Genomic DNA, 22,505 nt, shown 5'->3' on the forward strand with positions numbered 1-22,505 from the left:
AATAATGGCTACTCCACCACCTTTAGCTGTTTGTCTGTCTGCACGGTAGATGGTATAGTCATTGGGTATAGCAAGTGATAGAGAGGGGCCAGACGCTGGGTGGAGCCAGGTCTCTGTAATAGCTATGAAGTCGAGATCATTGAAGGAAATAATGTCGGCTATGTCTAGGGCATGGGCGACTACAGATCTCGCATTGATGAGTGCACCTTTGATGGTTTCGGTGGTGATGCATGATTTTTTGATGTGGGTGCGGGGGGAGGGTGCGTTCAGGCCGTGTGATATCTGGTCTGACGGAAGTGTAGGGCGTGTGCAGGGAGGGGCAGATTTGGTTAAGGTTATATTTTGTTTGTTGCCTAGATTGAGGAAGGATACGGGTGTGTGTGTTCTGGATCTGAGTCGGGTGAGTCTCGATAAGCCTGAGCAGGGATAGGATTTGCTGGTAGTGAGGTTCGTGATAGTGGATTGGCCGATGGGAGTAGTTTGTGATGCTTCTTGGGGGCTGGAGGTGTCTGCTGTGCGATGAGAGTCGATGGAGGAGGTAGGCTGGAAGGGGTTGATGTTGGGTAGGAAGGGGGTGGGGCAGGGTATGGGATAATGTCTGGGGCAGGCTAGTCTGCTGAGGCCATTGGGGTGTAAGCGAAAGTGTGGCCCTGTACAAGGGGTGTCATGGGGGACCAGGCAGAATGGGAACATAATGAGGAAGGTCCAGGTTATCATATCTGAATTTAGAGGGAACTGGCGCACAAAATCATCAGAGAGAAGCTAGTACGCAATGTTAGTGCACAATGGTGCTGCAGTGAGGGTACTAACGCAGAGAATCAGAGAAATGCTAGTACACAGTGCTAATACACAGTGCTAATGCACAGTGTACTCTAAGCGATCATAAGGCACTACACAATGTTACAGTGGTCTCTAAGCGACCATAAGGCACAACATAATGTCACAGTGGTCTCTAAGCGACCCTAAGGCATAACACTATGTCACAGTGGTCTCTAAGCGACCATAAGGCACAACACAATGTCACAGTGGTCTCTAAGCGACCCTAAGGCATAACACTATGTCACAGTGGTCTCTAAGCGACCCTAAGGCACAACACAATGTCACAGTGGTCTCTAAGCGACCATAAGGCACAGCACAATGTCACAGTGGTCTCTAAGCGACCATAAGGCACAACACAATGTCACAGTGGTCTCTAAGCGACCCTAAGGCATAACACTATGTCACAGTGGTCTCTAAGCGACCATAAGGCACAATACTATGTCACAGTGGTCTCTAAGCGACCATAAGGCACAACACAATGTCACAGTGGTCTAAGCGACCCTAAGGCACAACACAATGTGAAAGTAGTTTGTGTTAGACCGTACTGCAAAAACAGGGTTCAGTGAAGGCTTGAAGCAGTTCAGGTTGCTGGCTGGAGCAGTGGAAAAAAGGTTGCTGTAAGGGGCAGTATGCTTGCCCCAGAGGAGATGGGCAGGGGATCTAGCCCTATGCTCGATGGTGTATACAGGCTAGAGATAGGCACCGTGTACAGTGCCTTCGAGGTGGGCCGGTTCGAAGCCTGCTGGCTTGTGGTTGGCTCCCAGTAGAGGAGAGGGGCCAATCACGATGTTTGCAGGGTTGCGGGGCCGGGTGGAGGGCTGAAGATGCGACGGTCAGCCATCTTTAAATGGTGTGGATCTAGGGGCTTCAATTGGTGGCTGGATGCACTCTGAGTGCAATAATGGGGCAGGTGGCCAGGTGGAGTCAGGACTCGGGCCTCTAGAGCCTGGCATCCTATTCAAAAGCCCTCATGGGGCCAGTCCTGGCGCCTATGGCGCCAGGCTCATACACCATGAACAACAATGTGCTTGGGAACTACTTTATTGTATTGTCAGCCAACATAGAGGCATCCACATAGCTTGGTTCCTAAGAACCATGCTATGCGGTCTAGTGTTTTGGGTGTGGCAGCCCTGGAACTACTTTCCCTGGTACTACTTTACCTGGGCTATGTAAACCACACCCTGACTGCAGAACATGCTTCGTGTTACTTTGCAGCTTGCAACGGGACGCTCACCATGTCCAGCTATTCCCTCGAACCTCGGAGAAGCAGAACCTGCAAGGAGACAAAAGGAACATCATTAGCAGCAGCATCTTACATCTTTAAACACTCGCAGCTACTGAGAACAGCTTCCTCGAATCTGAATGCCTCCCGGACAGAACAACCTGAAAGAGGAAGATGGATGCAACATTAAAGAAAGCTGTAGAGACATTTACAAATTACGAACTGCTCAAAAGGCTTACCTGGCTGGTCGCCTCTCGGCTGGCACCACTCCGGACATTCCACTCGCGCTGAAGAACACCGCGACCTACAAGGAAGGAAAACACAGGTTAGCAAAGGTAGGACTTCGCAGCGCTGCGCATAGCGCTTACCGTATCATAGCGCTCTTAATGCGCCAACATTTACCTGTGGGGCTCAACCAAGCCAGTTCGCCGCGCTGAAGCTCTGCATACCTAAGGGAGAAAAAGAGACATTTTAAACAAAGAAAGGCATGCAGCATAGCAACAAAACTAAAGAACAGCAATAAGACCTACCTGAACACTGACGCCGGCCCGTTTGATATTGAAGTAACTGGACCGCACTCGCCCATGAAAGACAACGCGCCGCTGCAAAGAAGGCAGGACAGAGAGCACGCCTAATTCTACCACAAGCTGAGGAAAGGGCGCCAGAGGGACTGAATGCATACGGGGGTGGAGGGTGGATACTTACCCCAGTCGGTCAGTCTTGAACACAGCCCTCCTGTATTTTCAGGCAGAACCTTCCCCGCAGACCACATCAGGGCAAAGCTGAGACTCATACCAGCGAGTAACCCAGCTGGGTGGCGTGCCTGTGGATACCAGGTGAGTGTAACAGTTTGCTTGTCATTGGGTGGGGTCTTTCATCGGTTATTTCTAGGACCCTGCGATCTGCCTGTAGTGCTCTAAGCCTAGCTGCTAATAGCGCAACTGCTTTGTCTGCTTTTTCATAAAATTTTTGTTTCAGGTGGTGCAGCTTCCGCACAGTTAGATTGTGTTCTAGTAGGCGGAGCTCTTCCCTTTTCCCTTTTGCCTCGTTAATTTTATCGGGGTCTATCATGTCACCTTTCGTGGCGTCCCTGTCTATTTGGCATATTTCTCTCCAGAGCCTGTTTTCAATCAGGGATCTTTCTCTTTTCTTACGGACCCCTTCTCTCATGAGGATATCGCTCCAGGTCGCCTTCCCAGCTTCCCACACTCCCTGTTTGGAGACTTCTCCGGTGTTAGTTTTAAAGTATTCATCGATCTCTGTTTCCATTTCGGACTTGAAGACTGGGTCCTTCCATAGGGCCTCATTACATCTCCACTTGTTTCCCTTAACTGGTAAATGTTCTCACTGTGTGTCTGCAATGACCATGTCGTGATCCGACCATGTGATTGGAATGATCTCTGTATGTGTCGTGATTTCATAGAGCTCTCTTGTGAAATAAATGTAGTCAATTTGTGTGAAGGTGTTGTGTGGGGCTGAGTAGAAAGTGTACCCTGTTAGGGAGAATTCTCTTATAAGGCTAATTTCCCAAACCTAGTGAGTTCCCCAGCAGCTTTGCTGGATTTTTGGGGTTTGTTTTTTTCTCCTGCTAAGAGTGAGACTCTTTTCCTCCCACTCTTAGGCATGATTTGAGGTATGTCTTTGACTCATTGTGTGCTTATGGGCTATGGGGTCATTTTACTCCATATGGTATCATCTGTTTTAGTGTATGTGTTACACAGCACCCTCAGTGCAGTAACACAGGGGTGTTATAGTGACCCCCAAACATAGACTCCATACCCTGGGACTGACTACTGTCTCCCAGGGCATGTAAAGTCTCCATTGGCTTTACTAGTCCAAAATTGTGAACAGAACCATCATATTGTGGAAGTACTGGAAGGGGTTAATTCGATTGCCCCTGGGTCTGTTTCCAAGGGGGCACTGTCCAGTCCCCTCTTGTCGAGTTTCTGGCTGATGGTAGTGGTTACCACGCAAAATATTCCACCGGAATATTTTCTATGGGATTTTCCCATTGATTTTAAACGCACCACTTTTTGGTGCAATGTTGAAGATGCCGCCGGTTTATTTAATATAAAATCACCGGTTGGGTCTTTTCGCCAGAACTCTTTTCCAAAATGGCATTTGTGTCCGTTTCTGTAACTCCAACCAAGGTCGGGTCCTTTGTTCCACTTTTTGGCGGGCTTCTCCACAGAAGCCCTCCAACTGGTGCCACTCTGTCTGGGTTCCACAGGATGTGTGGGTGGGGGAATTGGCACCCAACCCAAGTCGCACTCTGTTCTGATTGGCCCAGTGGTGAGCCGCCCGGCTCACCAATTAGCATGTATGAGTGACAGCTAGGCTGTTGAATGGGGGTTTTTCTGCATAAAAGCAGGGCTTTGGGGACTGGAACTTCAGATGTTGTCACAGGACCGAAGAGATCCGAAGAGGGGAGAAGCTGAGCCATCTGCAACGACACCACCGGTGGAGCCCTGCTGCAACGACCTCACCACTTTTCCGATGACAAGAGAAGATCTTCTGCTGTAAGAGTCTTCTCCCTTTGAGCTGGTGGGGACAACCAGTTCGCCATTCGCCTTCCAGGAAGTCCCTTGGTCGAATCGCCAGTGCCAAGCACCCCGGCGGCCGGATAGCCAAGCTTCACCACTGTGACCGCGAATAAAAGGAACGCACCTTGTTTTACCGAACAAACTCTGCGGCTGGTCTCTTCCCTGGGCAGTGCAACATCTCCAAGTTTCCTCCTCGACGAGATCTTCTCTTCCCCTGGTCGAAACCACAAACTTCACCCGCTGCCAGGAACAACTGCCACCGCTGGAGCTTCCTCACTCTTTAAGGTACTGTGTTCCGCCTGGCCTCCCTTTCTGCGGATTGCTAAAGGTGACCCTTAAATCCTTGGCTTTCCAACTGGGTTAGCCCCCAGACCTTCTAACTTTACCTTTCGCATCAAACCAACCTCCTTTGAACCTTTCTGCAAAGACTTGAGTGCTTTTTAAACTGTGTAATCTTGGGCACATTTCGCCTTGCTCCATTTAAAGTGGGCCTGGCCTATGAACTTTGGCTCTACAGTAGACTCTGCCTTCACTAACTTGCTGTGGTCTTAGAAAAGTGTTGGGAACTGTTTTATTTTCATGACCTGCCTTTTTCTCTCCCTTTAACTTAGTTATTGGAGTGCCACCTAAGTTACACGCTCGCATCTGTTTTTACAAATAATGGTGTTTTGACCTAGACTTGTCTAATAATTATTAAGGGAGGTGTGTATACTTTGTCTGACTGTGTTTGAACTTGTTTTGATTTATAGTGCTTAGTGTATTTCCTAAAGTGTGTGGCAAATAATTATATACTTTTGGTACCAAGCTCTGGTCAGTGTCTGCTTGCTCTACTGTGTTTTTAGCCCTATTGTGTATCCTCTGTATACTGCCCTATTCATCTTGAGAGAAGTCTGACTGCTCAGCCACAGCTACTAGTAAATCTGGGTGGTGCAGACTGCTACCAATTGGGTTTACTGCTTACTCCTGCAGTCTTAATCTTCTTGCAGTGTTCCCCAAGGGAACTGCACAGGATTCTGCCTAACATACCCTTGTTCATCTGGGTGCATCTCCCTCCACGCATCCTTCATTGCATACACTTGCATCATCTTTATGAATACATTACGCTGCCCCTTGATTCTGTCATCTGTGGCGGTGTTAATAGCTTTCCGATCTAGGATGGGATCCGCCCATAAATTGAAATCCCCGCCCAGTATTATGTGGCCTGTGGCTTCAAGCATTATTTTGGTGATCATTTTAGATGGGAATCGAACTTGACTTGCATTAGGGGCGTAGATTGTGGCGATTGTTAGCTTTCGTATTTCCAATGGATCCCGTGACCAATAGGGCACGACCCTTAGTGTCTGACCAAGATTTGGTGAGTTTAAAGTCTATTCCCTTTTTAATAAGGATTCCCACCCCACCTTTTCTCAATGGTCCTGAGCCCCAGAATTCTATACAATTGTGTTTCCCTATGATCGGTTTTTCATCTCCCTTCATGTATTTGGTTTCTTGAAGGAGGATGTCAATTTTGGTCCTGCAAAACTCTGAGTACAAGAGACCTCTTGGTTGGTGAGTTGAGGCCCTTGACTTTAAATGTTCCCACTCTTAAGGAGTCCCTTCTGCCCAAGTCAATGGCAGTCATCATGGTGTGATATCAGAGTATGCAGGCTCTTAAACCATGACCCCCAGTTTATCGTTTGTTCTACTAACCACACTCCATTTCCCTTCTGTATAGTCTTTTGGAATTTTGCTTTTGCCTTTCCCCATGCCCTATCTTGACCCCCTTCCCCTCCCCCCACCCTTTTTCCATATGGTGGTGTCCAATCGAGCCCAGTTTAAAGCACTGGCCCAACAATGAACCACCACCAGAGACCGTTGCCTCGCGGTCCTTTGCAAACATATCGTATCAAATGAAAATGAGCCCCCACCTCCTCCCCCTGTTTCGTAGTAGTAGGTCGAAGCAACACACGTGCCTCAATTCCAGTCTAGTGATCGATAAACTGACCTCGGGTTGTGTAGTCAGTTCAATTCGAGTGTGATGCCTCTGCTCAGATCTACTTGTCCCCTTCGGGAGAGATGTTACCTCTTTGGAATTTTCTTGATCCTTTCACCCACTGTCTCTTTGGGCCTTGAATTCGCCATTCTCTCCCTTGTTTTGGTGGTGCGCCTTGATCATCCCTTTGTCCGTGTGGTTCAACAAGTTCCGCTATGCATGCTTTTATCTCCCTCTCAGATCGAAGTCTGATCTTCGTGCCACCATGCTCAAAGGAGAGGGAGAAGGGGTATCCCCATCTGTAGCGAGTATCGCGTTCCTTCAGCCATTTCGTGAGGGGGCTACGCATTGTTCTGAGGGCTAGCGTCAGGGAAGATACATCTTGGTATATCGTTATTTGCGCTCCACTGAGTGTGATCGTACCTCCGCGCCTCGCTTTCTCCAGGACCCTGGCCTTGTCCTGGTAGCGATGGAAGCAGGCAAGGACCGATCTTGGACCTCCAGGGGGCCTCTGTGGATTCGCTCAGTTTTGGGCTTGTCAGTTGCGTCAATAATATTGTGAAGTGTCTTCTTAAGATCTTCCTCAGTTTCGCCCTCTTGTTCCGGGATGCCAAAAAAAGCGCAGGTTGTTGTCTTTCTCGATTTTCCAAATCTTCCATCTTCAATTTAAACTCCTCCTCCCTCTGCTCAAGGTCTGTTATTCTATGTTCCAACTGTGTTTCCAGGGCGTCTATCGAGACTTGATTGTTCTCCACTCCATCCAACCTGTCTTCAATCTTATCCAGATGTTGGGTAATCCTGTCAGTTTTGCCGCCTATGTTGGCCCCCATGTTTTTTATTTTGTTTAGCAAGGCCGCTATAGCTCCCTTTGTGGCGGCTGTGTCTCCATGTACGGTCTCTTCGGTTGCCATATTGGGGATTCTGATGCGATATGGGGGTGGGGTGTAGGCAAAAGTGGCCAACTTTTGCTGCACCTTCATATGCTTTGGGTGCTGCTCTGTAATGCCCCTTAAGTATCCAAAGGGTATCGGTGTTCAAAATGAGGGTGTCGGGACCTTACACCATGGTCAGGTTATGATCCCAGTGGCATGTAAGCTCAAGCAGCGTGGTCCGTCCCAATGTGGTGGGTTTGCTGTAATGTTGTCACCAGAAATAGCGTCCGCTGGGTGTGTTTTCACTTGGTTGGGTGCAGACTATTTGATGTCCCTGTAAGGCCAAGGCCATTGTCTATCTTCCTTAAGAAGGCTTTCTGTAGAGCCTTTCTTAATCCCTCTACCCCTTGTGCATGTATGCCCGGCCAGTTCTGATCTTGGTCCAGGGTGTTTCCAGAATGATTCCAGGATCTGAGGGGTTTCGGGCCAGGTGTGATGGCTCAGCCCTTCTATTTGATGCGTTATATTTTACAGTTTCACAATGATCAGTAGGCGGTTGCCTTTTTCGGTTCCCTGTGCGTGTGACTCATGTGGTGAACAGAGCCAGAAACAGTAGTCCTAGAGGAGGGGCCCAGGGGGGATATGTGTCTGATCACTGGGGTGCAGGACGTCAGGTTAATTTGCAGCACCTTGATGCATGCAAGGATCCGAGCGCTCATTTGGGGTGCTTCCCCTTGGCTTCGGTGAGAAGGCAGTGGAAGCGCTCGTGTGCTTGAGCGGGTGTTGATGGTTCGCCTGGTCATGTGGGAGACCGCGGGTTAATAGTGTTTATTGCCAATTACTCCTGTGTGCCAAGTGCGGGGTCTTCCTACGCGCCGTCTTGGTCTGCGCTTTGATGTTTCCCCATGCCCTGTGCTGGTTCTGTTTTATTTTCTGTCCCCTGGGTCTGGCAGAGTGGTGCTTCGTGGTCTGCGAGTATGGGGGTGGCCCTGGGGGAAGCAGCGTTGGAGACCAACGGATGCGGGGGGGCATGCTCCTGCTCTTCCGAGAGCACACTCACCCCTCAGCCGCTTGGTCCTGCGGATTCCTCCGGACTCCTGCTCCGCCACGTATCTTCCTGTTCGCACTGTGGCGGCCTCTGGGTCCACTGGCGAGTTTGCCTTTCCGCGGGACGGGGCCGCAGAGAGCCGTTCTCCGACAGGCCGAAGCTCCTTTGTCGTCACTCCATTGCCGACTTCGGGGGGCCAAGTTAAGCATGAAGGGTCATCCGTTTTTTCTTGGGATTTCGCCAAGATGGAGGGGGCCTTTTCCCGAGTTGCTTTGTGTGTTTTGACTTTGGAGGAGGGGGGTCGAACAGTGGGAGGGTCTCACCGTTTTTTAGGACCCGAGGTGCAGAGCTCACTCGCAAGAGGACAGCATCCGTGCGCCCCTTGGTGGCCAACCTCATGTCTGTGTCTTTTAATGTTTGTACCACCCCCATCTTATTAGAAAACTGTTTTTTATTAGCGTATCAATGGATTTGTATACTTACAAAGTCTCGCCATTTCTTAGTTTCTCTTTCTTCTTTGTTCTGTTTATATACTCTTTTTTTAAATAAGGTTAATATAATACAGCTGTACCATGTTATACCATGTTGAAATGTTATGCATTTATATCCTACATCGTCTGTAAGTTATGATCCTAAACAAAACTTTAATAAACAAAGAGTGGATTTGAGAGAGTTCAGGGCAGAGGTGTAGAGATGCAAGTCCTCATACAAGTGGGTATGCCTCCATTTGTACAGCAGCTGACGCATGTCTGTGCTGAGAGAGGGTATGAATGGAGTAACCCATGGTTGAGGATGCTGAGACTTAGCTGTGAAAGTAAGCAGTGGGAAGTGAGAGAAGAAAGTCATATCATAGTGTTGATGGTAGAGGCATCAGGTGTGAAGGAGGAGAGTAAGAACTGTGGGTCAGAGAGAAAGTGGCGATTGGCAGAAGGTTTACATTTCCTTTTAGTAATAGGTGAAGCCAGTGGTGAGGAGAGGTTGTTGGGTGGAAAGGAGATGGTGGTGAGAACAATTGAGTGATCAGGTATGGATGGTCTGACAGTAGTATTAGTGGCCGAGAGAGAGGTGGAGATCAATAAGAGATCCAAAGAGTTACCCTCTGTGTGGATTGGTATGTTATGGATAGAGTGGCAGGCGTGTTCGCTAACAATTCTGAAGTTCAGATTTCTGAGAAGTGGTTGGAGAGGGCAGGTTAAAGTCAACTAAGAGACTTAGGTGATGTTTAGTGGAAAGAGAATCAAGTAGTTTCCCAAGATCATAAACAAATGGTCCAGGGGGGCAATCGATGGAGATGATGTGAACTGGGTGAGGCAGAGCAATAGTAGAGATGGTGAATTCAAGAGGTTGGAGAGGCCATGGCATTGGAGATTTATGAGGCATTGAGGCTTGAAGAGAGTAGGTGTCCAGCGCCTCCACCTCTGCCAGTCACTCGAGGTGAGTGAATAACTGATCTTTTGGAGTTATGACGGGCCGCCAGAGGGAGGCAGTGTCAGTTGGAGAAATCCAGTTTTCAGTGATAGCAAGGAGTTTCTAGTGGAGAAGAGCTGAAGTGAAAGTAGTCAGTGACAAACAAAGTTTTGTTGCATAAACACTGAGCATTCAAGTGCAATGTTCAGTTCATGAGGTAAGGAAGATTAGAGAAGTTTAGTCTCGGAGGAAGGGAGGCAAAGTGGATAGTTTTTAGATGAGTAATGGTTAGCTCATTGGATTTGTTGGTTGTAAGGTGGTGTAAGAGAGATGGATTAGGGGAAATTTCAAGTTGTGAGTTTTATGGTGATAGGAAAGGAGGAAATTGTAGCATGATTGGAGAAAGCCTAGGGCGAGGGCAGTAGGCGCAGCAGCAGTGGGAGCAGGAGTGAATGCATTACAGGTCAGTAGCACAGTGTAGAGAAGACAACACAGTAATTGCGAAGCTTGGGTACTCACTAGTGTAACAGAGAGAAAGGCAAAGGTGCATAGGCTAAGGGGCAAAGTGGCTGGTCTTCACCCTTCACTGTTCTGCCTTTAACTGAGATGCCCCTACGAAGTGCAGAAGGGATGACACATGCTCTTAGAGATACTGTGCAGATCTCTCCTTTCATGTTCTGCACTTTGCGAGACAGCAAATGGTTGGTATCGGGCAGGGTGTCTCCCGAAGTCAAGGAATTCTAGATTAGGGGAAGGAGAAAGACTGAACTTTTCCCAGTTTCTGCAAAAGGATAAATATTATTTCTATCATTTTGCTCAGAAGCTTTGGCTTTTAAGGCATGAAAATCATGTTGTGCAAGTATGTGATCATTCAAATCCCCATGGCATTCAGTGATGTCACAACCGGCTTCATCAACTTGCTGAGGCACCATTGAGCTGAGGAGACTTCGAACAGGAGCCGTTTCAACCCTCAGATCTGCTGCTTCAAGAGAACTGTAGACATCTCTTGTGTTCCTGAAATACCTGAATTGCACAAAGTGTCCAAGAGACTGAGGCGGAACAACCAATCCCATTTGAGGAGAACGTCCCAAAGCATGTGTATTCCTTGCTTTTTTAATTGAGGATAGACCACCTAGTTGTTTAACTACCTTGGGTGTATGACTGGATTCATTCTCTCCTTTCTGCGTATCAGAATTAAGTTTGAGAAAACCTTCCCTCCAGCATGACAGAGAGTCCGCACTAGAGGGCCTTTCGCAGCCAGACACTGCACCTCCTTTTCCATCAGTGATAACCCCTCTTCTTCTGAAAAGTGCAGTGGCTTGGGTAACACTGAGATGGAAACCTAGCAGTTCTAGGCAACCAAGCATCGTCTGATATCTGACCCATCATTGTGAAGGAACGGACGTCCAACCCTCTACTGTCGCATGTGGCCCTACTAGATTCCTCTCAATGACTGTGATGCTTGACGTGCACAAAATATTTTAGAAAAATCCAAAATGTCAGATGCTCCGTGCAGGCCCCTATCTATCTGCATCTATTTGCTTTCTTTTATAGTTTTATAGCACCACTAACCCATAGGCCTCAGTGCGCTCACAAAGAAAAAAAAAATAAGACAAAAAAGGGGTGGAGCATAGTCATCAGAAAGGGGGTAGTTCAGAGCAGTGGGGAGTGAGAAGTACTTTGGGAAAATTAGCAAGCTCTTCGTCAAAAAGGAATGTCTTCCGTTGTTTCTTGAAGATGGTGTTAGAGTTGCAGTCAGCAAGACGTCTAGGAAGTTAGTTCCATAAGGTAGGGCCCCAAAAGTTGAAACGGGCTCCTCCAATTTTCTTCAGACGGACAAGTGGTTGGCTCAGCCTAAGGACGTTGTTAGAACTTAAAGTACGTCTGTTGGGATTCCATGTGATCCTAGTTTTGAGATAAGTGGGGGATAAATGGTTGAGGCATTTAAAAACTGTCACTGGGTCCTTGTATTGCAGCCTTTGTCGAATTGGCAACCAGTGTAAGCTAGGGTCACATGTGCCTGGCACTTCAAGCCACAAACGGCGCATACAGCGCAGTTTTGAGCAATCTGGAGTTTTTTCATGTTTGATTGGAACATCAAAATCAGTAATCTGTTACAGTAGTCCAGCTTAGAGTTTATAATAGCGACTGCTAGTGTTGCTCGATTTGCATCATTTCAAAATGGGCGAGTTTGCCATAGTAACTGTGTGAAGAGGCAACATGTTGATTTGAGGTAACTAAGATAACTGAGAGTCAAAGAAAACTCCTAAGGTCTTCACTGACTTGGAAAATGGAATGATGCGTTGGGCAATTGTAAAGTTCTCAAATTGTGGATCAAGTTTTTGCAGCGTATGTTGAGTCCATAGGATCAAGAGCTTGGTCTTGGAATTATTCAGTGCCAAGGAGTTTTGAGCCATCCAATTTTGAACTGCTGAGAAAATGGTGTTGAACTGCTCCGAGTCATCAGTGTATACAACAGACAACCTCGGGACAATCTGGGTATTGACAAATTCAGGGTTCATCTATGATGTGATGAAACTATTACATTCTACGAAAAATAATCACTTTTTGGTGTTAAATATGAACATCTGAAAATAATATAGTCAGTTTAAAACTGTTATGTGTGCTATTTGCCTGGAGGAGGGTGTAGATTTAGGCAACTAACTTGTGCTTTCTATGTGCTTTCAGAATGAAATGTCCATTTACTTTCTTCACACGGAAATGTTACGAGCGTCTTGTCCGAAATATTCGTCCCTTAAATGAGCCATCATTTATAAATTGCTCCTAATTTAAAAACTCTTCTTGAAGAAAGACGGTGCTAAGCAGCAATTAAGGGGCCTGCAACTTCTGATGGGCCGCTAGGTGTGCGAGCTCTAGCGAGCCACACGAGGTTGGGAGTTGACCGCGACACTGTGGCCGCATGCGAGGCTCATACATGGAAGCCGCACATTGCTTTCCTTTTAAAGCCATCAGGTAGCTGACACTTCAGCACTCCTCTAGACAGATACACATACACAGAGGGTCTGTGGGTACAAACAGCGACACTTAAAAATCCATGTTAAACCATTTCTTGTCAGTGGTCAAGAGCTACTGTGAGGCATTTTAGCCAATTTTAAGACGTGAATCTGCAACCTAAAAAATGACTCAAATTTATCTACAATTCCTCAAAATTGTTCTGACCACTGACAGATTCATATATTTTTTTTACAAAGAAAACAATTTAATATTGACTGTGCACTGTTTTTGAATAACGTCAGGGGACAGGAGGGGAAGCAATGGGAGAAAGCAAACGGGCCTACATGTGGGGGCTGGGGGCAGTAGGATCCTTTTCCTATCGTCTGCCAAGCCTCCTCTCCTGCCACCTCTTCATCCCGCAAACGTACTCCCATCCTTGCTCACATGAAGGCACCACTGGGATGGGGGAAACAGTGTTTTTCAGTTTAAACATAGGGGGCACATTTTCTTCCGGGGGGTGTTTTTCCGGTGTTTATCAGATTTCACTGAACACAGGAAAGCCTAGTTGTACATATTCAAGTTTTTTCTTGAAACGGCGTCCCATTAGAGGTGCATTTGCAGAGCTAAGTAGTCCATATTGTAGGCAGGACCCCAATGTCTGTCCTCATTCCGAGGACTCTTCACCATACAGTTTAACTTTCTTTTCAGCTTCCTCCAAGTAGGACCAAGTTCCAGCAGAAGGCATGGTGCTGATATGCCCATTACCACCTTGCACTGAAGATTGAAGAACCCAAAGCAGTAGAGGAGAGGGAGGGAGGGAGTGTGGGGGTGGGGAGGGGAACTGGATGCAGAAATATTTCCTCTTTATTTTTTTTATAAAAAGTACGTAAAACGTATGAACCTTTGTCTGCATGCAGTGCACCCTTACAACTAGCACAAGGGGCGCAGTGTGTAACATTACAGGTGCTTCACTTGCATTCCAAACTATTCAGGCGAGGCGATGGTTAATAATTGTGCATGTTTTTTTTCATATATGTACGAATGTGTGCTTGCTCCTGACTGTGCTCTGATTAGATGAGCTTAGTCTGAGAGTCTGCAGCACATCCACAAACCCACCCGGCAGGTACCCGGAGTGAGAGCTGTGTCCGCGGTTGTAAACCGCCTTCAGCCGGAGCACCTTGGCGCTAAAGCCGCTCACGATAAGGCCGGGATTCCAGGAGTTGCCAGTAATCCTGCAAACCTGCTACGCAAAGCCAGAAAAGCCACCAGCTTCTAAAATTATGGAAAGAGCGCCAGAATTCAACCGCAGTTATTGCTGCTCTGGAGTTACACTATGAGGAACTTCTTTGCTGAAAGAGCAGCAAAGAAAGCAGAAGAGTTGGGGACAGGTTGCAAGGTCAAAGGGCGGTGCTGTGGGATGAGGCTATGGTTGTTTACTAGTTACAATGTTTCAGTGTTTGGAATTCAAAGACAACTATTGACAAGACCAGATGTTGCTGAGAATATTGACATATAATTCGCACCGGGAAAGGGTCCTTGGCCAATCAGGTGGCTGGAACAGTGAGCGAGAATATACATGCTCTGCCAGCTGCTTCCAGCCACCCAAGGACCTTCCTCTGGTGGCGCTTTTATTTTCTTTTTCATGTGTGGAGGTTACAGGGATCCGCTCCCTGTGATCTCTCCACCCTTCCTCCCCCCAAACAATCCTTACCCGTTCTCCACCCCACTTACTATTGAATTGATGACTCAGTAAAAGGGTTTACTTGTCTGCTGATTAGTCGCAGACGTTGGTACTATAGGCTGCAACACATTTCTCAATGGTCCTTCAGTGTAAGTAAGTGGATGCATGCTCCACTTCTTGGCGTGAAAAATGGCAGAAGTGTTTCTCTTCTTGGCTCGCCTCTTTTTGTTTTTCACCTTCTAACATCTCTATCTTCAATGATCAGGGCTGTGGTGGTAGTCATTCAAAAATCTGCTTCTGAAAACAACTCCAGGAACCCAAATAAAAAAAATAAGCACTAGCAGTTTGTAAGTAAGCGGACAGTGGATGGACTGGAAAAGGCAGCAGTTGAATGGAAGTGACATAGAAATGCAAGCTCGAATGCAGAGGCGGACTGTGTTATTCAGAAGTTTAAGCCCTTTACAATAGACACTGTGGTTAATCTAGCCTCTAGTATTTTAGACTGCACGCCTTCGCACATGCTGCCTCCTTCATTTTGAGGTTAATACAGTTGGTGAAAAGAATGCCTGGCTGGATGGTCAAACTGAGCAAAGGGCCAGCTATTTCCCTTATTTTTACCCCATAAAACAATTGCTGATGGAGTTTCCTGCACTGTTCAACTAAAGCAAGCGGACATGAATAGTATCAATGGAGATGTATTCAAATTGGAATCGTATGACATTTGATGAATGTGAAATACATGCAGATTTGATTTAAAGCGAAATTGACTTTGTAATGGTGTAGAAGGTTTGTTTTGTCCCGTTTGGTGGCAAGCACACACCACTTGCAGTCAGTGTATCCTTGTGTTAAACAAATGTTAGGCTTTTGAGAGAGCTTTTTTTTGACAAGCTAATGTCATTCGTTCATGCTTTGTTGTTCTGAGATACAGTACCTTGGTGGGAAAGGATGGTGCTGAACTTTTGGATGGGCTACAGTCCTCTTCGGGGGCTGCACTTGGACTCCCAGCTCATGTTTACCAGGCTTTTTCCTTATTTCAGATTTCGGCTTCAGTAATCTCTTCAGTCCGGGACAGTTGCTGAAGACGTGGTGTGGGAGCCCCCCTTACGCTGCACCTGAACTCTTCGAAGGAAAGGAGTATGATGGGCCGAAGGTGGACATTTGGGTATGTAACACCCAGGTTGATTGAATCATAAAGTCTTGTTAGTCTCTGATCTATGGATAAATAAGTAGGATGTCTGAATCCTGATAACTTTGATATGGAGGACAATAGTTCATTTACAACTGTTATAAATAAGACAATAGCAGCACTCTTAATTACAAATACCTGAGAACTATTTGGCAACTACGAACAAGGAAATTGGTCAGATATTTTAACCTGGAGTTCATTTTCTACATAGATGAGTAGGCTAAGCTGCACTCTCTAGGTTTTATCATTTACCAAGCAAGTTGTAGAGCAGAGAAGGAATTCCCCGGTGAGTGTTGTCACAGGCGAGGGGTTCAAACTAGAAATACAAGGAACTTTGGGACAAACATTCAATGTAATTTGTTTATTTCAAGCAGTGTTCCTAGCCGGTTTTGTTTTTCTCATGTTGTCTTTTAAACTTTTAGGAATAGATGGTTGTTTGCAAAGTTAGGTATTGGCATAAGAACCCAATCGATGGACTGCTTTAAATGTACAATTAGTAGCAATGTCTGCACCACTATGGAGCTGAGTCTGGTGTCCTTTCTGCTCAATCAAGATTTTTAGGGAGATTTTTTCACAGCCCTCTGGTGAGGGTTGTGTAGAGAACCTATCCTTGGTTGCAGGTTATTGTCCACAAGGTTAGAGTACAATTCTCTCAATGCGTAACTTAGCAGAGCAGTCAGGCTTCACTCTTTGGTGGCTAGGGGAGATGGGTTGGTACCAAAGTACATTTAGTCCCATATATAATTAAGTAGACCACACATAATATACTTTAATACAATACTAAAATATATGCACATATACATTTTATTTGGTTGAAAAGACATACTGCAATATGTGCCCTAAAATATATAAAAGTATGCAGAAATAAATACAGGGGTAAGACAAGGATTCAACCTAAAAGGGATTACTATGGCTATATAAGTACTAGAAAGGAGTAAGGAACATTGTTAGAGCAATATGGGAAATGGGCACAAATGGCCAACAAGGCAGCAAGTGAAGGTAGAAATACAGCACTGGCCCAGTTCACACGTAGAAGCAGTTAGGAACCGTATAGCCACCATTGGTCACTAGACCACAGTTACGTCTAATTGCACAGAGCGTACTGCAACAATTTATTACACTGAAATCGATAATAAAGCACTGGTACATTATAAAATGTGTTTTTGTCCTAGAAGCCTCAGGATAAAATGTCTTGATTCAGGTTAAGTACCTTTGTAAGCCAATTGAAATTATTTTAAGTAGTTTGCAAAAGTTATTCCGTAGACTTCCAAGAAACACATTCTGTAGGTCAGCTGCAGTTGTAGGGAAAAGTCAGGGAAGATCTTCTTTTACCCATCAAATGCAACAGGAAAGGCAACCTGCTAGGAGAATGGACCTCAATAGAATTCCAGCCCGGGATTTAAAAACCTCTAGGTTAGGAAGAGCAAGATGCAGAGTGCGCATAAAGCCTATTACAGAAAATAAAGATCACCTGTTGTGGGGGCTTCACATGCCCACTACCCCTGGATCCAGGGGACCCTGGCAAAGGAACAAACTACAGCATTAGAATGCTAGGACTCTGCGACAGATACTCCCAGCACTCAGTTCTCCAAACTCAGCCCTAGAATGATTGAGTGCTCAGGTGAGTTTAGGTGCTAGCTTGTCTGGATAATGTTGGTTGGGGGCTCAGAGCAGAGGGACTTGAACCCACGACCTGCAAGGATCCAGAGGAAGAAGGCCCAACAAAGACACATGAAGGGATGGCCTTTAAGGCAGAATACTTTGCAGCAACAAAGAGGGTGACAAGAGCATGTAAGAACCCAGCAAGGATGACAGGTCAGACCATAGTGTTGGGAAGGTACAATCAGCAAGCAAAGAAACTATCCATTGATTGAGACAACGGTTGTTGTTAACCCAAAATGTTGGACAACAGAGTTGCGGCAGAGCAGTAGCAACTTAGTTTTCCGGCCCAGGAAGAATAATAAGAATCCCCTACCTTAGGCACTTGGGCCAGAGGCTATTACCAGGGTTCCAGCAACTGCAGGTGGGTGAAGAAGAGGGCAGCCAGTCCAACCAGTGAGGACGACAGCAAGAAGCAAAGGAAGAGACTTGGACGGCAGTCCACCCACACAGAGGTGCAGAATGTGCAGCAGAGAGAAGCCATGTTCCATCCAGTAAGTCTAGGGTCTTTAGCAGCAGCCAGGCTTCCAGCATTCTTCAGATAAGAAGCGGGAACGGATCTGATGAATGCACAGGGTCTTCCACTGTTAACACGTTCACCCAGGGGCTGGTCTACGCCAATCTACCAATCACACCCAAGGAGGCACATAGATTTTTGCGGCCAGCCTGCAGGGCTTGTCATAAAAACAGCCACACACACATGCACTCAGTTTGACCGACAGTCTTGGGTGCCTTTGTGGACTCAAGATGAGCCTATGCCAGCTAAATGGCAATTTTCAGTGAGTCTTGGTTGCACACAAAGGGATGGCAGGCAATGAAGTGGCTGGCAACAAGGCTTCAATACATTAGTACCCTAATGGGTAACATATAAGTCTTTTTGGCTACTAATACAGTAAAAGTGGCTACAATTGTGTTGTAGACAAAACTAAATGTTTCCATCGGAATGCTACACAACACTCTTGCAGCTGGTAGAATCACACTGGGACTAAAGTGAGGCGCTACCAGGAGCAGCGGAACAGATAGTGATAGGATAACTTAAGTAGAAATCCCACTAGTCTCAAAAGAAAAGTCGTTAAACCATAGAAGGCAGTAAAAAGTTTAGGGGATCCAGAAAGTTAGGGTGCCGAAACCATAAAAATTAAATTCTGCCCCAACAATACATATACTTGATGCTCCCATCTCTGGGATTTGTGGTGCTCAAGACCATTCCACAGACTGAATGCTCACATTGGTGAGATGAGTGCGGTCTGGTCAAGCACAATGCACATAACATATGCATCCGTTACTAGCAAATCTAGACGGAGGGGAAGTGGACAGACTAAATGCATCCTCACTGAGGTAAACCTGGAGTTGGGGCTTCATGCGTGCATACACAGACTGGATATATTAATCACTGAAATTAGTCTGAGGCGCCTTCAAACTCTGGCTGAATCCCTCCCTCGATCACTCCACGGACCAGCCTTGCTTCAATGCATAGCTGGCCACTTGGTTATTTTCCAACTCGTGGATACAATGCACCACGTTGCCATAAAAGTTAATTAAGTATCCAGACAGGGTACATGTGGTCTGTTGGCACCCCTCTGCTCTACCTTTGCATGCTTTGTACCATAGTTCCCTCTGTCCCCTGTCACATAGGATGACTATACCGCTGCTGTGGTCTCTTTTGTCAGGACTTATTCTAAAGTTAATATTGCCTTGCGTTTCATTGTACCCTGGTTTTGCTGAGTGTACATGGAGCTGCATTATATTTCAAAGACTGCTTTGTAGGCAACTCCCAATTACTGACACTCCAGTCCTGCATCTGTTCTGAGTATTAAAGCCTGAGTGATGCCTAGTTCATTTCCAGATGCAAAGTTGCTCCCTCAGAAATCTGCTAGAGTGATTAGTAAGTTTTGGGAAAGGTTCCCCAGAAGACTTAAATAATGGTTAGATGGTGACCTGCATTTTTATAAATGAGTAACACCCAGAACATAGAGTAGTGGAGCTCAATTGGACTCCCCATCTGATGCATAAGATATTCAGCAATGCTGTGGGTTGCTTCACTGCTGTAAAAACTCCTGTTGAAAAGTTGGCAGTACTGTCTTACTGTTTAAAGGAACAATCCTCTATTGGCATTGTTGTCTATTTAGGTTGTCACTTGTTTGTTTGCTCGCATGTAATGCATTTGGCAATGTTTGAGAACGTCCTTAAGTTGGGTTGACTGCTGTTTATTTTTCAGACGTGGGCCATCCGATTCCAGGGAAGTGCCAATCTTGTCCGGCCAATTTGGGTTTGCTTTGCTGTAACCCTTTTAAACTTTCTGCTGCGTTTTAAAATTGGAGTCACATAATCACACGCCAGGGACTCTGTTTTGTCTATGCTTCTGGGGTCCACCCGCACTGCTCTCATCTGTGCTGTTGGACTGCTGAATTGAGGAGTGGTCTACTGCAACATATAGCCAATGTATTGCTTCAGGTGTAGGTGCTTGATGCGCCTGCCTCCATGCTTGGTGGGCAGATTGAAATGCATTTCTGGTCTGGTTCTGTTATGCATCATTGGGGCATTGGAGAGAGGGCGTACTCGCATGCGCTCTGGTTTTTTCTCTGTATGTATACCTATTGGGAGCACTCCTTGGGTGACCACATGTGGGGTGCACAGTGAAGCTCTACCTCAGATGATAGACAGGATGCAGCTCCTGCTGGGATTCAGCTGCCAAGCTAAGTTGGTGGCATCATGCTTCTATTACAGGAGTCGCATGGCCATCACATGCTTATAATCATAGTTGCATATGTATATTTATTATAGTGTGGCAGTCACTACTCTATAGTTGAGTATCAATTTCCATAGGAAACCCAAAACAATGATTTGCTAATAACATTTGACTCGTATGACGGATTTGGTGGAAAATTTGCAAACAAAATTGTAGTCATTGGAAGACCTTTTCTTTCTGAGTCGTTTTCCCTCTACCACAGGAATTTCTGTTATTGGAAATGATTATCATGGGAATAAGAAGTTAGGACAAAGGTTTAACATCTGCAGTGCCTACATCTACTGGGCCGGGGGCAATGGGTGTTTGGTAACAAATTAATGGTTTGACATGCACAGTGGCCACTGCCGAAGGCCATGTTGTAAAATATACAGTGGGCATGGCCAAAGGCTGTGGCTAATGGTCCTGAAAACCATGTATAGTGGACACGGCCAAAGATAGTGGCTACGTAGGTGGTCCTAAAGATACATATTTGGGGAACATGTACAGTGGACACGGTTGAATTCCATGGCTAGTGGCCTGTAAAAAAAAAAAAACGGTGACATAACAAAACCCTTGAAATTCACTAATAAAACCTTTTAGGTGCTGTTAAGTTGCACCGATTTAATGCAACAAAACCATTGGAATTCAGCAAATGTGCAGAGTCATGACCAGCTTAACTCGGTGTGTTCCCGCTGCAAAGCCCATGAGCAAATAGAGAAGGGATTCACAATGACATACAAAAAGGTATTATGTGTGACATAGCATTATGAGGGACATCAACAGGATTGTGCAAAGTTAAGCTGGTCATGACTTTTGACATTTTCTGATGTTCAAGGGTTTTGTTGCAATCTGTGCAACTTAACTGCACCTTAACTAAGGTTTTTTTCAGTGAAATAAATATATATACGCATAGTCTAGTGGAAGCTGCAGAGTATTAGTTGTTTTCGGAACTCGAAAATGGACGTTGACAGGGCATGCCAGTAATACTATCCCTATTGTGACGTCCACTGTACCCATGGTCCTTCAAACGTCGAGGTCCCTCAGAATCTTTTTTTCCGCTATCCTTGTCGGCCACTGAACAGTGTTTCTTTTTGGCTAACATAATTTATTATGACATTTTTTTTTGTTGGTTACTCTTTCTGTCCTGTTACATGTTCTTCGACAAACAACTTCGATAACAGTTTCGAGGTCAAACTTCGTCGGCTGCACAACTTTTTTCGACGATCTTCCACAGCCTTGTAGGCCGCTCCGGCCCTCGGCCCACACAGTAGGGAGAGTGGGGGGCGGTTACATATCTTAGTCACTAACAGAATGCATATTTCCCTTCCTTACCCTGTCTAATCGCCAAGCTTCCCTTCCAATTAAACATGGAAAATACTTGAAATTTTGCCCAACTTGTAACAAGAGATTTCCCTGGAAGGACTTGCATCGGTTGTGCAACCTTGTCTTCCGAGGATCACAATGCGGGCCACTGTAAAGCTTGCAAGCTTTTTAAGCCCAAGACCTTAAAAGACCGCAAGACCAATCGCTGAGCCCACCGCGCCATGCAGGCAGAGGCCGCCATAAATGTGGATGGGCTTCTAGCGACAGTGTCTTCAGTGATGACAGTGAAATGGAACCATCGGATTCCCACGTGCAAGCCCCCAACCTCCCCAGACAGGCTGGCGGCACTGTTATGGGGACGACACCCGGCGGCACCAGCACAGACAAGTCACTCCACACAAAAGACACAACCCAAGGTCATAAGTCTACTCCAATACTAAATACACGGCCACAATCTGAGTCGAGGAGAAGGCCCACCATTTCTCTGTCCTCTGGGCATTTGCGATCCCCTCACAACAGGCCCCTGAAGTTGAGAGAGAGATCCAATTCGGACGCTGTGTCGAACAGTACAGCTGGAAACCGAACGTCAAAAGACACAGCTCCGGCGCAATCATCCGCCGAAAAACGACTGTCTACACACGTCGAAGTCTGCTAAATCCCTGCAGACTTCAAAACTGACATCTTAAAAAATACGTCCCTGAGACACTGCTGAAAGGGCGGGCTTTGAAACACCACACATCGACATCCCACCAAACACATAGGGGAAAGGAGAGAGTTACCTAGGGGTAGGGGCACTATGTCTGAAACTATGAAGCACAAGAAGCGGGCCACACCTGAACTACCTCACACTCCTGCAGCTATTCCAAGTTTGTCAGGGGTCTGCTGAAGACATAGACTGTGTCATGAGATGTATGTCTTTTATGGCCGATTTTTTTTCGAGAAAAATCCTCAGGCTCTACAAAACTTACAGAATGCACCACCAGCTAGTGGGGCAGCACTGCCACAACCCCCTGCAAAAGGAGCATGAACAGAAACCCTTCAGGCAGACAACCCTCAACAGGACCCAGACCAGTTTCTACTCTATGACCCC

At 46.3% G+C, this 22,505-nt stretch overlaps 1 protein-coding gene across 4 annotated transcripts in view; it reads left to right on the forward strand.

Annotated features, from left to right (window-relative positions):
• The window catches only part of SIK3 (SIK family kinase 3), a 2,024,801-nt gene that overhangs the window by 932,045 nt on the left and 1,070,251 nt on the right, over positions 1–22,505 (forward strand). For all 4 annotated transcript variants that reach the window (XM_069614493.1, XM_069614491.1, XM_069614492.1 and 1 more), the window contains one exon: positions 15,557–15,681. In XM_069614493.1, the coding sequence (XP_069470594.1) occupies positions 15,557–15,681 (125 nt within the window). The remainder of the gene's footprint in view (positions 1–15,556; positions 15,682–22,505) is intronic.

The sequence above is a fragment of the Ambystoma mexicanum genome, chromosome 9, assembly GCF_040938575.1.
Source record: "Ambystoma mexicanum isolate Mex_15411 chromosome 9, UKY_AmexF1_1, whole genome shotgun sequence".
NCBI classification, from domain to species: Eukaryota; Metazoa; Chordata; class Amphibia; order Caudata; family Ambystomatidae; genus Ambystoma; species Ambystoma mexicanum.